At 49.0% G+C, this 17,408-nt stretch overlaps 1 protein-coding gene across 3 annotated transcripts in view; it reads right to left on the bottom strand.

Annotated features, from left to right (window-relative positions):
- Positions 1-17,408, bottom strand: part of STK32B (serine/threonine kinase 32B) — a 489,957-nt gene that overhangs the window by 13,287 nt on the left and 459,262 nt on the right. For 2 of the 3 annotated variants that reach the window (XM_049886552.1, XM_049886554.1), the window contains 3 exons: positions 14,342-14,467; positions 6,691-6,822; positions 4,461-4,525 (listed from right to left, as the gene is read on the bottom strand). In XM_049886552.1, the coding sequence (XP_049742509.1) occupies positions 4,461-4,525; positions 6,691-6,822; positions 14,342-14,467 (323 nt within the window). The remainder of the gene's footprint in view (positions 1-4,460; positions 4,526-6,690; positions 6,823-14,341; positions 14,468-17,408) is intronic. The other variant, XM_049886553.1, reaches the window with a different exon arrangement.

The following is a 17,408-nucleotide window of genomic DNA, read 5'->3' as shown; positions in this document are numbered from 1 at the left end:
ATCCTAGTGACTGTGCCCTCCATGTGGGCTACCATGCCGCCCGGTTGCACTGGAGAGACACTTCCAAGACAAAGCATATATAGAAAGGAACCTGTCCCTTCCTGTAATAAAGTTTGTTCCCCAAGTGTGAGCCCTGGTTCCTGCTGTATCCCTGTTCCTGTCAACCAAACCAGCTGTCTTCCAGTTGGCTCTAACCACGGTGACCCATGTGTGTCAGAGTAAAACTGTGCTCCGTGGGGTTTTCGATGGGTGATTTTTTGGAAGTAGATCACTAGACCATTCTTCTGAGGCACCTCTGGGCAGACTGGAACCTTCAAACATTGGGTAGACTTGAATCGTCATCCTTTTGGCTAGTAGCCTAGACTGTTAACCACTTCCACCACCCAGGGACTCCAAACATCTGCTGAACAGCTGGATGAAAACACAGGCAGCACAAACAGCACAGGACCTAGAGAGCGGAAGATTAGACTTCAAGTCCTTCAGGTCTCAGTTAAGATCCGTAAGACCTCGGGGATACTAACAATACCTACCTGAGGGAATGTGGAAAGTAAAGATTAAAGAAGTGCTTCTCAACTGGGGTGATTTTGCCTGCCAGGAAACATTTGGTAATATATGGGAACATTTTCGGAGTCCCTTTGTGGTACAAACAGTTAAGCACTTCGCTACTAATGGTTCATATCCACCCAGAGGCACTCCGGGAGAAAGCCCTGATGGTCTACTTCCGGAAGGTCACAGCCACTGAAAACCCTATGCACAGTTTTACTCTAACACACATGGGGTTGCCATGAATCGGAATTGATTTGCTGGCAATTGGTTTGGTTTGGCTTTTGGGGACGTTTTTGGTTGTCACTACTGGGGCGGGGCATTGCTACTGCCATCTAGTGGGTGGAGGCCTGGGATGCTGCTAAACCTCCTAGAAGGCATAGGACACCCGCCATCACAAAGAACGATCCAACCCAAAATGTCAGTAGTGTCGAGGTTAGGTTGAGAAACCTACATGCAAGGACACAATGTAAAACCGTAAAACCATAACGGTGTTGATTGTTTTCATTATTAATACTATTGTTTGGTGTGACGGGCTCCAAAGGTAGCGTCCATGTGATTTGAAGTCTGTTCTTATTTCTTTAAGAGATGACAAGAAAATTCAGCTCCTCAGACTCCTTTCTCACCAGGGGCTGCTGCTTCTGCAAACGTTACCAAATGCTATTGAAGAACTCTCATGGAAAAATCATCCGTGCTCAGCTCTTTGGCCAAAAATAGGAGGCCGAGCCCCATGGTGCCTTTCTCTAACCTATGGAAGCATCAGCTGTGAGGTCTTCAAAGCCAGACAGGTCCCTCCAAACAGATGCTCCACCTGGCTTGGTGGCTTTTCACCAGTTGAGACTGTTCACCAGAAATAAGCTGCATTCCCAGAAAATCAGGCAGTGCTCACTTTCATTTTGTTCTCCACTGGGAAGCTGAGGATTGGAGAGGTTAAACCAAGGATACGTCCTCCGTGTCACTGCGGTGGGCTATGCATCCTAGCACTCACACACTGTTTGGTGATTGGCTCCCTGCAGGCTCTGAACTTCCCTCCCAGGGACACAGGTCCTGCCACATTCACTTCTGTGTCCCCAGTGACCTGTCCAGGACTATGACATGTCTGTCAAATGGCTGAATGCAAATCTCTTACTGCAGTGACACTTGTATCCCCTGCGTTCATGCACTGCTTCACCCTATAGGCTTCCTTACTGCTGCAGGGGGACCATCTCCTCTCTTACGAGCTTTCTCTGGTCGGCAAAGTGCACTGGGCCCATGGGCAAGGCAAGTACCTGTGCTAGGGGGCGAAGGTCCTCGGAGCATCCCTCAGCCAGTGATGCCTGCAGTTATAGATAAATACCCCAGGCAAGGGAAGACAGGTGAGGCAATGGCGATTCAGTGGTAGAATTTTTGCCCTTGTTATGGAATGAATTGTGTCCCACAAAAGCATGGGTCAATGTGGCTAGGCCGTGATTCCCAGTATTGTGTGGCTGTCCCCCATTTTGTGATCTGATGTGATTATCCTATGCGTTGTAAATCCTAACCTCTATGATGTTAATGAGGCAGGATTAGAGGCAGTGATATTAATGAGGCAGGACTCAACCTACAGGATTAGGTCTCATCTTGAGTCAGTCTCTTTTGAGATATGAAACAGAGAAGCGAGCAGAGAGGAGAGGGACCTCATGCCACCAAGAGAGAGGCTTCGGGAGTGGAGCTTGTCCTTTGGACCCCAGGTCCCTGTGCTGAGAAGCTCCTAGACCAGAGGAAGATCAATGATAAGGGCCTTTCCATAGAACCAACCGAGAAAGTCTTCCTCTGCAGCTGGTGCCCTGAATTCAGACTTCTAGCCTCCTAGACAGTGAGAGAATAAACTTCTGTTTGTAAAAGCCATCCACTTGTAGTATTTCTGTTATAACAGCTCTAGATGACTAAGAAGGCCCTTCCCACAGGAGATCTGGCTTCATTTCCCGGCCAATGCTCCTCAAGTGCAGCTACCACCCACGTGTCTGTGGAGGCTTGCGTGTTGCTGTGATGCTGAACAGGTCTGTACAGAGTACTGATGGAGGGCTGAGACAAGGCTAGCTGGAGCCCGCTATCCCTGACGGCGCAGAACACCCGCGTTGGTTTGTGCAGTTCTGGGACTGAGTTTCTCAGGCTGGCGGGGGACTAGGAGCCTTAGGGCAGGCAGGACTGCAGGGAAATTGTGATGGGCTCTGGAACCTCACACCATGTCCCCAGCCTGCGGTCACAGAGCCCCTTCCTGTTCTGCTGGCCAGAGCACAGGGGGACCAGGGAGGCACAGTGCTTGGTTGGTGAGACTTCCTGTCTGAGCCTGGTGTGAACATCCAGGCTGAGCTGGGCACTGCAGGCCCTCAGAGCTGCAGCTTCCAGGACACACGGCAGGTTGCTGTCCCTTTCACCATCCCCAGTGGCCCAGTGGTATCGGGGTCTTACCAGCTCGCTGGCCAGAGCTCAGACAACCCTCCCCGCCCCAGACCCTTGACCTCTACCACTCTGCCTCCACGTCTGCTCTGGTAGCTTAGCCAGCTGCAGCGCCCTAGGTCTGCCAAGGCACCGCACAGACCCGAGCACTGTCTCCACTCCTGGGACTCCACACCCTCCCTTCTTCACCAGCTCCTCCGTGCCCTCAGGGTCAGCCCACGTGCAGTTGGCACAGTGCTGCAGGGACCTTCCTCAACCCCTGGGCCAAGCCTGGGGCTGCTGTGAGCTCCCTCTGCCTGGGCTGCCCTTTGTCTTATTACTCACCCCTGAGCTGCTGTTGTTGCTTAGCCCTGGTGCGCAGTGGTTAAGTGCTCAGCTGCTAACCGAAAGTTTGGCGATTCGATCCTACCAGCCGCTCCGTGGGGAAAAGATGTGGCAGTCTGCTTCTGTAAAGACTGCAGCCTTGGAAACCCTATGGGGCAGTTCTACCCTATCTAATAGGGTCATTACGAGTCAGAATCGACTTGACGAGAGTGGGTTTGTGCTGTTGTCATTGGCTGTCTGCCAAGAACAGCTAAACCTTGATGGCTTCATAAGGGTCAGCCTGGTATGTGTCCCTCTGACCCTCCTGGAGGGCAGGATGTGTATGGGGCCTTGGATCAAGGGCCTGGCTTGGTATGTGTGGGCCGAGAGGAAATGACCTGCTGGCAGTCCCGTCTGTGGGAGCTGAGCTGCTGAGCCCATGAGCCCACTGCACCCAAGCCTCTGCTCTGACAGGTCACAAGCCCCAGATATTAGCAACCACTCGGGCCAAGCCTGAGCCTTCTGCATCCTTTGCTGATCAAGCTGACCAGGCTGACCCTAGCTGAGTCCCTACCAGACTCAGTGACACCCACTCCCCAGCAGCCATGATGACGGCATCCCAGCACGTCCCACACCACCTTACCTAAGTAAGTAATAATGATAATAGCTATCCTTGTCACTGAGTGAGTCTTCCTGCCACACCAGGCACGCTATCAATAGCCTCCCTGAATTCTTACAACTACGTTGCAAGGAAGTTTTTTTGTCCGTTTTGCAGATGTGTAAACCGAGGCTCAGTGAGGTTATGTAACTTGCTTAAAGTCCTTCTGGCAGCGGCAGAGCCAAGACTTGAATCCAGGCGATGCTGCTCTGGACCTCATGCACTCACTTAACGGTCTGTGACCCTCCTCTCCTTGCCAGCATCTCTGTGCCAGCTCAGTGCCCTCGCCCCTACTTTCAGATGGACTCCAGGGCCCAGAGATGTGAAGCTGGCACCTTGCTCAGGCCACTCTGCAGAGGTGGAATTAGAACAGGTCTGTGTAGCTCGGAAGCCAGGGGTCTGACCCCTCCAGGGTCCCATGTCTCATCCCACCCACACTGCCAGCCTACCACTCCCTCCCAGCGTCACCGGCTGGCTTCCTGGGGGCCAGGGCTTTGGTCCTCCCAGGAGGACTTGATCTCGTTGGAAGGGAACTTACTTCTCTCTGTTGAATATGGTGAACTCCTTCCGCACGGTCTCCAAACACTGCTGCAGGTGGCCGTTCTGTCACAGAGCACAGAGGGGACTGTAAGTGACAGAACACCATCAGGGAGACGTGACAAAGGAGCGATGAGGGAGCAGTGGACCTATTGCCAAGCAGGCCGAGATAAGTGGCTGGAGGAGACCCTGGGAATATAAACGGCTGTGTCCCAGGAGGGCCTGGCAGACAAAGTGTTCTTTCTCTATTTTAAGCCATTAAATACAACTCTGGGGAGTCCCTGGGTGGTGCAACCAGATGGCGAAAAATGCCGTTTGCTTTTTTGCAAACAGTATACATTTTTCAGTGCCAAGTCCTCTGGCCAGGCACTCCACGCTTTCCTGGTTTCATGGTTCAGGAGTCTGTATCTCTTTGAGCACCATTTTGGTCCCAATAGACTATGAGAAATTTGGGTGTCTGAGATGAGGAGTTCTTGGGTTGGCCTTTATTTAACCCACTCTAATGGGTCCCTGGGTGCTGCAAACTGTGAAGGCACTTGGCTGCTAACCAAAAGGTTGGAAGTTCTAGTCCACTCAGAGGCACCTGAGAAGAAAGCATATGGAGCACAGTTGTACTCTGACACACATGGGGTGGCCCTGAGTCAGAATAGACTCCATGGCAAATGGATTTTTGGTAAATACAACTTCAAAGCCATGTTAGATGGAATAAAAACCCAAAAACCCTCTGCCCTTGAGTTGATTTCAACTCCCAGTGACCCTATAGGGCAACGTAGAACTACCGCCGTAGGGTTTCCAAGGCTGTAATCTTTACAGAAGCAGAATGCCACATCTTTCTCCCCCAGAGCAGCCAGTGGCTTCATACCGCCGATCTTTTGGTTAGCAGCCTAGTGCTTTAACTACTACGCCACCAGGGCTCCTTGTTAGGGGGAATATGGACTGAAAATGATGAGCTTGGTCTCCTGATCTTTTGAAGGTTTATCAGGCCTAATCAAGAAGCATGGGAGAAGAGAAATTCAAGACCGATGTGCAAAGGTGCTCCTTATCTCTTGCAAGCACAGGCACCAAGAAGCAGCGCCCGTCACAAATGCTCTATAACACAGGTCCTAGAGGCTGCCTGAGTGCCCTCGTGGATGGAAACACCCTTCCCCTATGGCACTTCAGCTGTCACAGCACAGCCAGGTGTCTCTGGGGTCAGCTTCTCCACCAGGCGCAGCAGGCACAGTGCCGGGGCCCACAAGACTTTTAGGGGCCACGAAGATGTTTTCATTTCTTTTAAGATGGGAAGAAAAAATAACCTTTTAGGGTCAAAGGTTATTTCCACCTTTATACCAATGTGGTCATAAAATATAATTTTTAATTTTTTTTCTTGAAGAAAAACAAAGAACAAAAAAACCAAGCTTGTTGCTGTCCACTTAACTGTCTCAGCCAGCCACCCTACAGAACAGAGTAGAACTGCCCCATCGGGTTTCCAAGGAGCGGCTGGTGTATTTGAACTGCCGACCTTTTTGGTTAGCAGCCAAGCTCTTAACCACTGCCCCACTGGGGAAGGTGTCCATGAAAGCAAAAGTGTCCAGGACCCACAAAAGTCGTAACGCTGCCTGGGCACCTGCACAGTATAAGATCTTTCCGAAATCTCCACTGGGACTGCCCAGCACAGCACTGATGTAACTTAGTGTTGCTTTTTTCCACTTGGGCTTCAAGCGCTATGGGAGGTCCTGGTGCTAGGAACAGTGCTAACACAAATCTGTGACTATGGACACCTGCTGTGGTTGCTGTGAGCTGCTGTGGAGTTGGCCCCCACCCAGTGGCGACATCATGCACAAGGGAACAAAACGCTGCCCCGTCCCGCGCCATCCCCACGATCAGTTGTCCACGGGACCACTGTGCTCCACAGGATTTTCACTGGCTGATTTTTGTAAGTGGATCTTTCTTCCTAGTCCATCTGAGTCTGGAAGCGCCACTGAAATTTGTTGAGTACCATAGCAACACGCAAGCCTCCACTGACAGACGGGTGGCGCCCGGATCTACAGTAGTTTCTTTACGGTAGCTTACTATGAAAGACCCCTTCCTTTTTTGATGGTGGCACTTTTTTTTTTTTTTAACTGCACATGAAGGTATTTGGAAATATATAATGAAATGCTGTATCTGGCTAAAAACTATCCTAGCTCAGTTGTTTCCTTATGAGAATAAAATCCAACTCCTCCTGGGTCTGCTCCTGAGGAAGTGCTCACCAGGGGACAGCTGTCCTTCGTGCCGTCTTTGGACCTGTTCTTGGCCAACCTCTTCTTCTTTTTGTGAAGCGGCTTGGATTCTAGAATCATCTCTTCAAGTTCAAACGTGGGGTCACAATTCAATCTTCCTTTCTGAAAGGAAGTGGAAAGAAAACATGGTTTGTCTATATTCCGTTTCTCACAGAATTTTCTTTTCATTCATTCATTCAACAAATAATGATTGACTGCTACTGCGGCAGCCTAACTCCAGGCCATAATCCTGTGTGTCGTCTCTCAGGTCTGACCATAAGCAGTTACAAAGGCTTTCCCTGGCAGGGCTAGTGGGGGGAAGCTGCCTTCCCCACACCAGACTAGCTGCATAGTCTGGAGGGGGTCACTATCAAGGACTCAGTTCCCCCAGCTGGCCATGCCCTTACGTATATCTGCGTTCATAGCAGTAATGGACTGAAATGTGTCCCCCTAAAAATACGTTCACCTATGAATGTAATGCAGTGGGGTGGGGTGGGGTGGGGTGGGGTGGGGTGGAGTGGAGTGCAATGCAATGCAATGTAATCACCCTCCATAATGCAATCTAATGTAATGTGGTCAATCAACTGAGGGCATACCAGCACAGGGTGGATCCTAAACCCAATCACTTTTGAGTCATACAAAGAACATCACAGACACAGAGACAAGCAAGCCACATACTGGGGAAGACAGATACCATGTGAGAATTGTCAAGAACAAAGGAAAGCCAGGGCTACCCACAAGGGAAGGAATCCACACAGACGAGACCTTGGTTTGGACTTTTAGCTTCCAGAACTGTGAGAAAATAAGTCCGTGCATGAAAGCCACACTCTTGTGGTATTTTTGTTACAGTAGAACTAGGAGACTAAGGCATTCAAAGGCCTCCTTATCTGGGGGCCTTTGCTGAAGACTTTTCCCCAGTGCCTCCACTGAGACCTCCTTTTGGGGGCCAGGTGCTTGAAGACACTTTATCCTTACTTAGTACTCAGTGCTTAGTACTTAGTACTCAGCACTCAACACTCTTAACTCTTCTCTCCTTTCTCTGGCCCTCAGGTCCATACAATGGCCAAACAAAGAAACAAACAAACCTATTGCTATCAGTGGATTCTGGCCCATGGTGATCCCATGCATTACAGAGTAGAACAGCTACAAAGGGTCTTCTTGGCTGTATGGAAGCAGATCACCAGACCTTTCCATGGCACTGCTGGGTGGGTTTGAACTGCCAATCTTTACGTTAGCAGTTGAGTGCAAACTATTTGCGCCACCCAGGGACCTCATAAAATGACAGGAGCCGTTTATCCAGGGCTCCCTTGGCAGTGGGACAATTTCCCCCAGCTTGTGCCGATACAGGTGATTCTCACCCAGTGCCAACCTGTGGGGGAAAATGGAACACTGGGGAGCTGGTATATTATTTCTGGCCTCTTGTTCATGCCGTCACAGTGTTATGGGTTACATTATGTCCCCCCAAAATGTGTGCTAACTTGGCTAGGCCATGATTCCCAGTATTGTGTGGCTGTCCACCATTTTGTCATCTGATGTGATTTTCCTATGTGTTGTATATCCTACCTCTATGATGTTAATGGGGTAGGATTAGAGGCAGTTATGCTAATGAGGCAGGACACAATCTATAAGATTAGGTTGTGTCTTAAACAAATCTTTTTTTAAAAATTTTTATTGTGCTTTAAGTGAAAGTATACAAATCAAGTCAGTTTCTCTTACAAAAATTTATATACACCTTGCTATATACTTGCTCTCCCCCTAATGAGACAGTACACTCATTTCCTCCACTCTCTCCTTCCTAGTCCATTTGGCCAGCTTCTGACCGCCTCCGCCCTCCCATGTCCCCTCCAGACAGGAGATGCCAACATAGTCTCTTGTGTCTAAGTGATCCAAGAAGCTCACTCTTCACCAGTATCATTTTCTATCCCATTGTCCAGTCCGATCTCTGAAGAGTTGGCTTTGGGAATGGTTCCTGTCTTGGGCTAACAGAAGGTCTGGGACCATGACCACCAGGGTCCTTCTAGTCTCAGAAGACCATTAAATCTTGGCTTTTTACGAGAATTTGATGTCTGCATCCCCCTGCTCTCCTGCTCCCTCAGGGGTCCTCTGTTGTGTTCCCTCTCAGGGCAGTCATTAGTTGTAGCCGGGGACCATCTAGTTCTTCTGGTCTCAGACTAATGTAGTCTCTGCTTTATGTGGCCCTTTCTGTCTCTTGGGCTCATAATACCTTGTGTCTTTGGTGTTCTTCATTCTCCTTTGCTCCAGGTGGGTCAAGGCCAACTGATACAACTTAGATGGCCGCTTGCTAGCATTTAAGACCCCAGACGCCACTCTCCAAAGTGGGATGCAGAATGTTTTCTTAACAGATTTTATTATGCCAATTGACTTAGATGTTCCCTGAAACTATGGTCCCCAAACCCCTGCCCCTGCTATGCCGGCCTTCAAAGCACTCAGCTTATTCAGGAAACTTCTTTGCTTTGGGTTTAGTCCAGTTGTGTTGACATCTCCTATATTGTGTGTTGTCTTTCTCTTTGCCTAAAATAGTTCTTTTCTACTATCTAATTTGGGTACTACCTAATTAGTGAAAACCCTTCTCCCTCCCTCCCTCCCCCCTCCTCCCTCTCGTAACCATCAGAGAATATTTTCTTCTCTGTTTAAACTATTTCTCGAGTTCTTAAAATAGTGGTCTTATACAATATTTGTCCTTTTGCAGCTGACTAATTTCACTCAGCATAATGTCTTCCAGGTTTCTCCATGTTATGAAATGTTGCACAGATTCCTCACTGTTCTTTATCGATGCGTAGTATTCCATTGTGTGACTATACCATAATTTATTTATCTATTCATCCGTGGATGGGCACTTTGGTTGCTTCCATCTTTTTGCTATTGTAAACAGTGCTGCAATGAACATGGGTGTGCGTATATCTGTTTGTGTAAAGGCTCTTATTTCTTTAGGATATATTCCAAGGAGTAGGATTGCTGGATCGTATTAAACTAATCTCTTTTGAGATATAAAAGAGAGAAGTGAGCAGAGAGATACAGGGACCTCATATCACCGAGAAACAAAAACCAGGAGAATAGTGCAGCCTTTGGCCCCGGGGTCCCTGCAATGAGAAGCTCCTAGATCAGGGGAAGATTCATGACAAGGACCTTCCCCCAGAGCCAACAGAAAAAGAAAGCCTTCCCCTGGAGCTGGAACCCTGAATTTGGACTTCTATCTAGCCTCCTAAACTGTGAGAGAATAAACTTCTCTTTGTTTAAGCCACCCACCTGTGCTATTTCTGCTACAGCAGCACTAGATGACCGAGACACCGAGTAAATGAAGAACACGTCATTGCTACTTTTGTTTTGGCTGGTGGTCTCAGTCATCACTCCCGGCAGCTCAGCTCTCTCCAGCTCAGCTCAGCCTCTAACACCACTGTAGAATACATCAGTTACATTTTTTTCTGTTTTCTTCAGGAGATTTTGGTTCAGTTTTTGCGATCTGACTTTTTTTCAGTTAATATTTGATCATAAGCACGTTCCCATGTCGTTCCTACACTTTCGTAAATATCATTTTAAATAATTTCATTGTAAAACGCCATTGTGGTTAAAATCTGCCCAACTCCCTGCCCTGGGTCCCTGTTGCCCCCACTGCTCTAGGCAGGGACCCTCCCACCTTGGTCAGGAATTCTGGCCTCCATGACTCCAGGACTGGGACCCCAGGTCCCAGGAGGCCATTTTTATCCTGAGACCCAGCTTTAATGACTGGTCCAGGATGCCAGTCCCCGAAAGCAATACAGGCTACTGGTTTATAAATTCAGTAGGTCAAGAGCCCCATGAGGTGGGAGGTGGGGAGGGATCCCAGTTCTGCTGCTTTCCGACCTCAGACAAGTTACTTAACTTCTTTGAGAGTCAATTCATTATCTGCAACGTCTGGACAACAGCACTTCCTTGCTGTTGTTGCTCTTAGTTGCCGAGGAGTGTTGGATACTCTGCGCTGCATGGAGATTCCCTGGTGGAGTCTGTGAGGGCCGAGTTTGGCAGAAGACGAACATCCTAGACTGTGAGCGTCTTTCTCTGGGATATGCAGAGCGTGCGTTCCTAAGACAGTCAGCCCTCCTGCAGGATGTATTAACTAAACGGCAACTGCACCAGGTGGTATTTACCGAGGGCTTGCTGTGGTCATGCCCTGCTCCAGGTCTCTGCCAGGCTTTGGGTGTGGGCCCTCTCAAGCTCCCTGAGGGGTCCTACTCTCCTAGTTTGACAAGTGAGGGGCCTGGGATTTCTGTTCTATTTGCGGTTTGCACTCAGCTACTAACTGAAAGGTTGGCAGTTCAAACCTACCTAGTGGTGCTATAGAAGAAAGGCCTGGCAATCTACTTCTGTAAGACTAAAACCAAAAGGCCAGTTGCTGCAGACTTGACTCCGACTCATGGCCACCCTGTGTAAAGCAGAGTAGAATTGCTCTGTGGGGTTTTCAAGGCTGTAACCCTTTGGAAGCAGATTGCCAGGCCTTTCTTCCAGGGGACCTCTGGGTGTGTTTGAACCATCAACCTTTTGGTTAGTAGTTAAGCACTTAGCTGTTTGTGCCAACCAGTCACTCCTTCGGTAAGATCACAGCCACTGAAAACCCTGTGGATCGTAGTTCTACTCTAAAGCACAGGGGTCACCATGAGTCGAATTGACTAGACGGCAACAGGTTTTTTGTCACTAGTCTGTGCCCCCTGCAGTCTCCTGTGGGAGAAATGCAACTGCAGGGTTATGAACCCGTCCGTTCCTAAGTGTGTCTTTAGGTTGAATTTACATGTTAAAGCGGAACAGTTAGGTATGATTCGTATCTAACATCAGTCAAATGTTTGTGTTAGTGTACAGGCAGTCCTGGGCTATGAACAGAATAGGCTTAACGGGGTCGATTCGTAACTACAGGTTGTTCATAACTACTGCTTATACTGCCCACCATCAACCCCTCTCCCCAGCTTTCTTGTGGATGTTACACTGCCCACCATCGACCCCTCTCCCCAGCTTTCTTGTGGATGTTACACTGCCCACCATCGACCCCTCTCCCCAGCTTTCCTGTGGCCACCCCAAACCTCTTGTTTCCCCCTTTAGGCATCCCCTTCTCATCAGGCAGTCTTCCTGCTGGTCCAAGACCCCAGCATCTCTCTCCCGGAGGCCGGGGACCCCCTAACCTGCACCCCTGTCTTGGCTCCTGCCCCTGCAGTTTATTCTCCACCCCCAGCCAGAACCATCCTCTAAAATGTAAACTTGACACCTTCTCTTCCCCACCTAAAACCCTCCAGTGGTTTCACCTCAAACCCTGCAGAGATCCACGGAATCCTCCACAGTGTGGCCTGCCTTCCCTTCTAACCCGGTTCCCTGTGATTTTCCCCCTGGTTTATCCTGCTCTAGCCACAAGCCTCTTGGTGTTCTTTGAAACCTGGTACGGTTAATTTTTTTTTTCTTTTTTTTAACCATTGTAAGAAGTTTGCAATTTTACTGTGACTGTGATTATGATCCACTAGAAACTTCCGTACAGTGAAACAGATTCAGCTGTTGAAGACATCTCTATGGGTTCATTTTATGTGTCCACTTGGCTAGGCTAAGGTGCCCAGTTGTTTGGTCAAACACTGGTTTAGTTGTTGTTATGGGGTGGTCACGTGTGATGGAATCAGTTGGCCTCAGGTAAAGCAGATCACCTTCCACAATGTCAGTGAGACTCATCCAATCAGTTGAAGACCTTAAGAGCTAAAAGGGAGTTTCCCTGGGGTGTGTTCTGCCTCCAGATTATAAATGAACATATTCCCAGAACATTCTTACTCTTCACTCTTCTTGTTGCCCAATGTGATGGTTAAGGTTGTGTGTCAGCTTGGCTGGGGCGGGATTCTCAGTGGTTCGGCAGTTACGATGTAATTTGGCAGTTATGTAATGATGTAATCGCCTCCATGATGGGTTCTACTCTGAGCAGCCAATCAGGGTTGAAAGGGATTTTTCTTGGGAGGTGTGGCCTGCACCCAACATATATGGACTTTCTGGCAAAGCTTGCTAGTATTTGCTCGCTCTGGGTCCTGCATCTGGCTCATTATCATCTGATCTCCAGTTCTTGGAACTTGAGCCAGCAAACTGCCCTCTGACCTGCCGATCTTGGGTTCATCAGCCTCTGAAGCTACGTGAGTCAGAGGAAGCTTCCAGTCTGACGCTTGACCCAAGGACTTGGAATTCTCCAACCTCTACAACCTACGGATTTTGGGGCACAAGACTGCAGGAGTCTCCAGCCTGTTACCTGTCCTGTGGATTCTGGACTTGCCAGCCCCCACAATTGTGTGGGACAATTCCTTGAAGTAAATCTCTCTCTCTACACACACACACACACCCCTCATTGGTTCTGTTTCTGTAGAGAACCCTAAGACAAACTGCAACCTCTTTGCTGCCTTGAGGTGTGCTTGGGGTCTTACAGTTCCCTCTGCCTGGAAGGTTTGGCCCCAAGGCCTGGTTCATCATTTCATCTCTATTCAAATGTTTTCTCCTTGGAGAGGCCTTCTCTGCAGACTCCACTAAAAAACACCCCTGGCTTCCTCACCTCTTACCCAGTCTCTCTCCTCTTAGCTTGAATGTGTAGTAACTGTCCATATTCTTACCCGGTGTTATGTTATGTATCGGGTATATGTACCATGTATACCTGATGTTATATGTAATTTACTGGTTCAGTAGTCAGTTGTCTGTCTTCCTCACCTGAGAGTCAGCTCCACAAAGGCAGGGGCTCAGTCTGTTCTAGTCACCCAGTGTTATGGATTGAATGATGTCCCCCCAAAAGATATGTTGACATCCTAAGCCCTGTAGCTGTGAATGTGACCTTGTTTGGACACAAGGTTTTTGTTGTTAAGTTAAAACAAAAACAAAAAAAGCCCACTGAGTTAATTCCAACTCACAGCGACCCTATAGGACAGAGTAGAACTACCCCATGGGGTTTCCAAGGAGCAGTTGGTGGATTTGAACAGCCTACCTTTGAGTTAGCAGCCGAGCTCTTAACCACTATGCCACCAGGGCTCCACTGGGAAGTTAGCAAGGTCATACCAGAGAAGGGTGGGTCCTAATCCCTTCTAAGTGGTGTCTCATCAAAGGGGAGACCAGACACAGAGATGGAGTCACAGAAGGGAAAGAAGCCATGTGGAGATGCATCCACAAGCCAAGGAATGCCTGGGGCTACCAGAAGCTGGAGGAGATGAGGACGTGTCTTCCCCTCCAGTGGACAAAGAGGACATGGCCCTGCCGATGCTCTAGACTCTCAGTCTCTAGAACTGTGAGACAATAAATTTCTGTTCTTTAAAGTCACTGACTTTGTGGTATTTCGTTATGGTAGCCCCAGGGCTCTAAGACACCCTGCTCTCCCCAGTGTCTGGAACTGTGCACGGGGTGGTGTGCACTAAATGCTTGCTATTCAGTGCACAAAGGGTGACTCAGCACCCTAAAGGACCCAACCACGAGAGCTGCCCAATGGGACCTGGGAGATCAGGCCTAAATCCACCCTGAATCTCAGGGAAACGAGACACTTGGATGCTCAAGTGGCCATGATCATCCGACTGGCCAATTGCCTGGGCCATCCTTCATGCCAAGGTGGGGAACCCTGCAGCTGGGTGGCATGATCTCAGATGAGACTTCCACTCACGTTGGGCACAAAGCCAGGTGTCAGCGCCTTCTCGAACACCGCATCCCAGTTCATGTTGGCCAAGTAGGGTGCACTCTGGATGTCACTGAGGCTGGACAGGCGGCTCTCGGGGTCCTTGGTCAGGAGCTGTGGTCAGAGAGCAAAGGTTCCTTGAACTGTGCGTCCCACCGAGGTTAATGGGGACTCTGACGAAGGGGTCTTAGGACAAGGAAGGGGCCTCTGTTCTTTATGCCTGTTAAGGCCATGCCCTGTCTGGGTCACTGGTCTTGGATAGGGCCAATTCCTGCCCACATCTCCTTATATAGCCAGGCAGGGATGGGGAGGCCAGGAGGTCCCCCAGCATGGCGTTCTGTGGGCAGGAACTCGGTTCTCAGTCTCTCTGTTCTCTGAACTGCTGTATTTTTATGCAAATAATGCACACATTCTATGTTTGCCCACCACATCCTCCCTCCGTGAGATATTTTCGTAAGTGCTATGCCAATTTTTTTAATCTGTTGCTGAAAAAAGAAATCAGCATAGTGTGCTTACGAAAATACTTCCCCGGGGTGGATGGTGCGGTTGACAAATGAATGTAGAACACATGTGTTATTTGTGTAAAAATGCCATAGAGCCCCCCCTCCCCACTGCTGCCTCTACCGATGTCTGCGGGGGCTCCCAATTAAAAATAAAAAAGAATTAGCCACTCTCTCTCATGACTTCCAACTTGGTGATTGGAGGTACAAAAGTGCAATAAAGTTTATTCCTGGATGGCTATGAGGTGACCTCTGAGGCCTGATGGAGTGGCCTCATCTGTAGCCAAGGGGCAATGGTTAGCCTCTACTCAAATCGAGTTTCTGCTAATGAGGGTGGTAAGTGTAAAAACAACCAGAAGGGTATCACCTTGCGTCCAAATGGGGTTTCAGATTTCGGGAACACAGCTAGCTTACAGAGAGCAAAGAGTGCTTGGGCAAAAATGAAGGAAGGAGGCCCTGGTCCTGTCCCAAACATACTTAACAGCTGTGTGACTTTCCAGAGCTCCTTTCCTCATTTGAAAGCAGAAAGAACACAGGCAGCCCCCAGTGACGAACATTCAACTTATGGACAACTGGTATTTGCCTTTTAGCGTTATGTAAATTTGCCCTCATTTGAAATGACTGAACCAACCCCTACCTGCAACAAACACTTCGGCACAGTCACCTTCGCTTGCTTGCTGCACCTGCAGCTTTTAAATCATTGAAAAGGCTTCCAGCCTTTTCTCTTACTAAACCGAAATCAAACCTGTTGCCTTTGAGTCAGTTCTGACTCATAGCGACCCTACAGAACAGAGTAGAAGTGCCCCATAGGGTTTCCAAGGAGTGGCTGGTGGATTTGAACTGCCAAACTTTTTGGTTAGCAGCAGAACACTTAACCGCTGTGCCACCTGCTCCGACTCACCTACAAATTCTTAAAGACATAGGTAGAAACGGATCTGATTCCTAACCCTGGGACTACCTGTATTAACTCTTTCATTTCCAGCTCACGGTTAGGATGAGAGCCAAACAGGACTGGTGAAGGATCTGGGACATGCTACGGAGGGGGTGACCCCCCAGCTCCCAATAGTGGGAAATGAAGTTTGGAGGCCTCCTGCCCCGGTCACTGCCCTGTCACTGCAGAAGACTCCTGGCCTTGCCAGGGAGTGGGTCAGAGTCACAGGATTGGATCTGCCGACCACGGTGGCCCTCCTTAGGGGCCACTCAAAAGCGATGGGTGTGGATTAAAACGGAGAAGGTGATTTCAGTGTCATTTACGCAGAGGTCCTGAAGACGTCCTGATACCCAGACCCCACTCCCGTTGGTGCCGGCGGAGGCGGGCGGGGAGGTGCCGAGAGGTGAGTACAGCTTCCAGGTGATTTCAGTGAGCACTTGGGGTTCAGGACCGTGGACTTATAAGAGCCAGATGGTGGATCTCCTCTAAAGTAATTTAACTAATTAGTAATTCACCAAACAACTTACAGCAGTGAGGAGATTGGAGCTGGAGTTAGGAGGACTTGGATTCAAATACAACCTCTGCCCTTTCATAGTCTCCTGGCATAGCTTGAACGATTTCACTTTCCTAAAAATTTTTTTTAGTTTTTTTAAGCCTCTAGGGGGAAACCCTGGTGGTGTAGTGGTTAAGTGCTACAGCTGCTAACCAAAAGGTTAGCAGTTCAAATCCACCAGGCGCTCCTTGGAAACTCTATGGGGGCAGTTCTACTCTGTCCTATAGGGTCGCTATGAGTCAGAATCGACTCGACTGCAGTGGGTTCGGGTTTTTTTTTAAGCCTCTAGGCTTTCTCATCTCTAATCCCAGGATCATAACACCACCTGGCTCTCAAAGTTTGTGAGGATTAAGTGAGAAGACCACCACACTGCCCAAAACCGGTCACACCCTCTGCCCATGCTGGCTGCTATTATTATGAATTATTTAAAAAATGGCTCTGTGCCAACCATAAGCAAGACTTAACTCCGTGTCTATTAAAGAATTCAAAGCGGACAGAGCTGAATGCAAACCTCAAAAGGAGGCCATCGACATCATCTGCCCTCTGCCAAGCTTGAGCCGGCATCAGAGCCAGCTGTGGGGGCTTATGACAACACAGACAGCTCAGCCTACCCCCAGAGTTGGATTCAGGGAACCCGGCGTGGAGCCGGAGAATGCGTTTCGCACAGCTCCCACTGATGCTGCTCAACCAGGGACCCCGCTCTGCGAACCCCTGCTCTGTGCTGGATTCTAGCAGCAAAAGTCAGGAGACGCCCGATATCTTAACGCACAGCAGCTAAACACCATCTGTATCAATTTTTTCCCCATTATATGCTCCGTGATTTTTTTTCATTGTGGTGAAAATAAACACAATAAAACCTCCACCAATTCAACCATTTCCACGTGTACCGTTCAGTAACATTGACTACATCCTCCATGTGGCGCAGCCATTCCCGCTATCCTTTTCCAAATCGTTCCACCACCGCTGACATGAGCTCAACGCCACCTAAGCAAAAACTCCCTGCTCCCTCCTCCCTGCCCCTGGTAACCACTAACCATCTTTGCCTTCTATATCCATGCTTATTTCATATAA

This window comes from Elephas maximus, chromosome 5, assembly GCF_024166365.1.
Source record: "Elephas maximus indicus isolate mEleMax1 chromosome 5, mEleMax1 primary haplotype, whole genome shotgun sequence".
Taxonomy (NCBI): Eukaryota; Metazoa; Chordata; class Mammalia; order Proboscidea; family Elephantidae; genus Elephas; species Elephas maximus.
The sequence above is the reverse complement of the archived record's forward strand: the minus strand, read 5'-3'. Positions and strand labels throughout refer to the sequence as shown.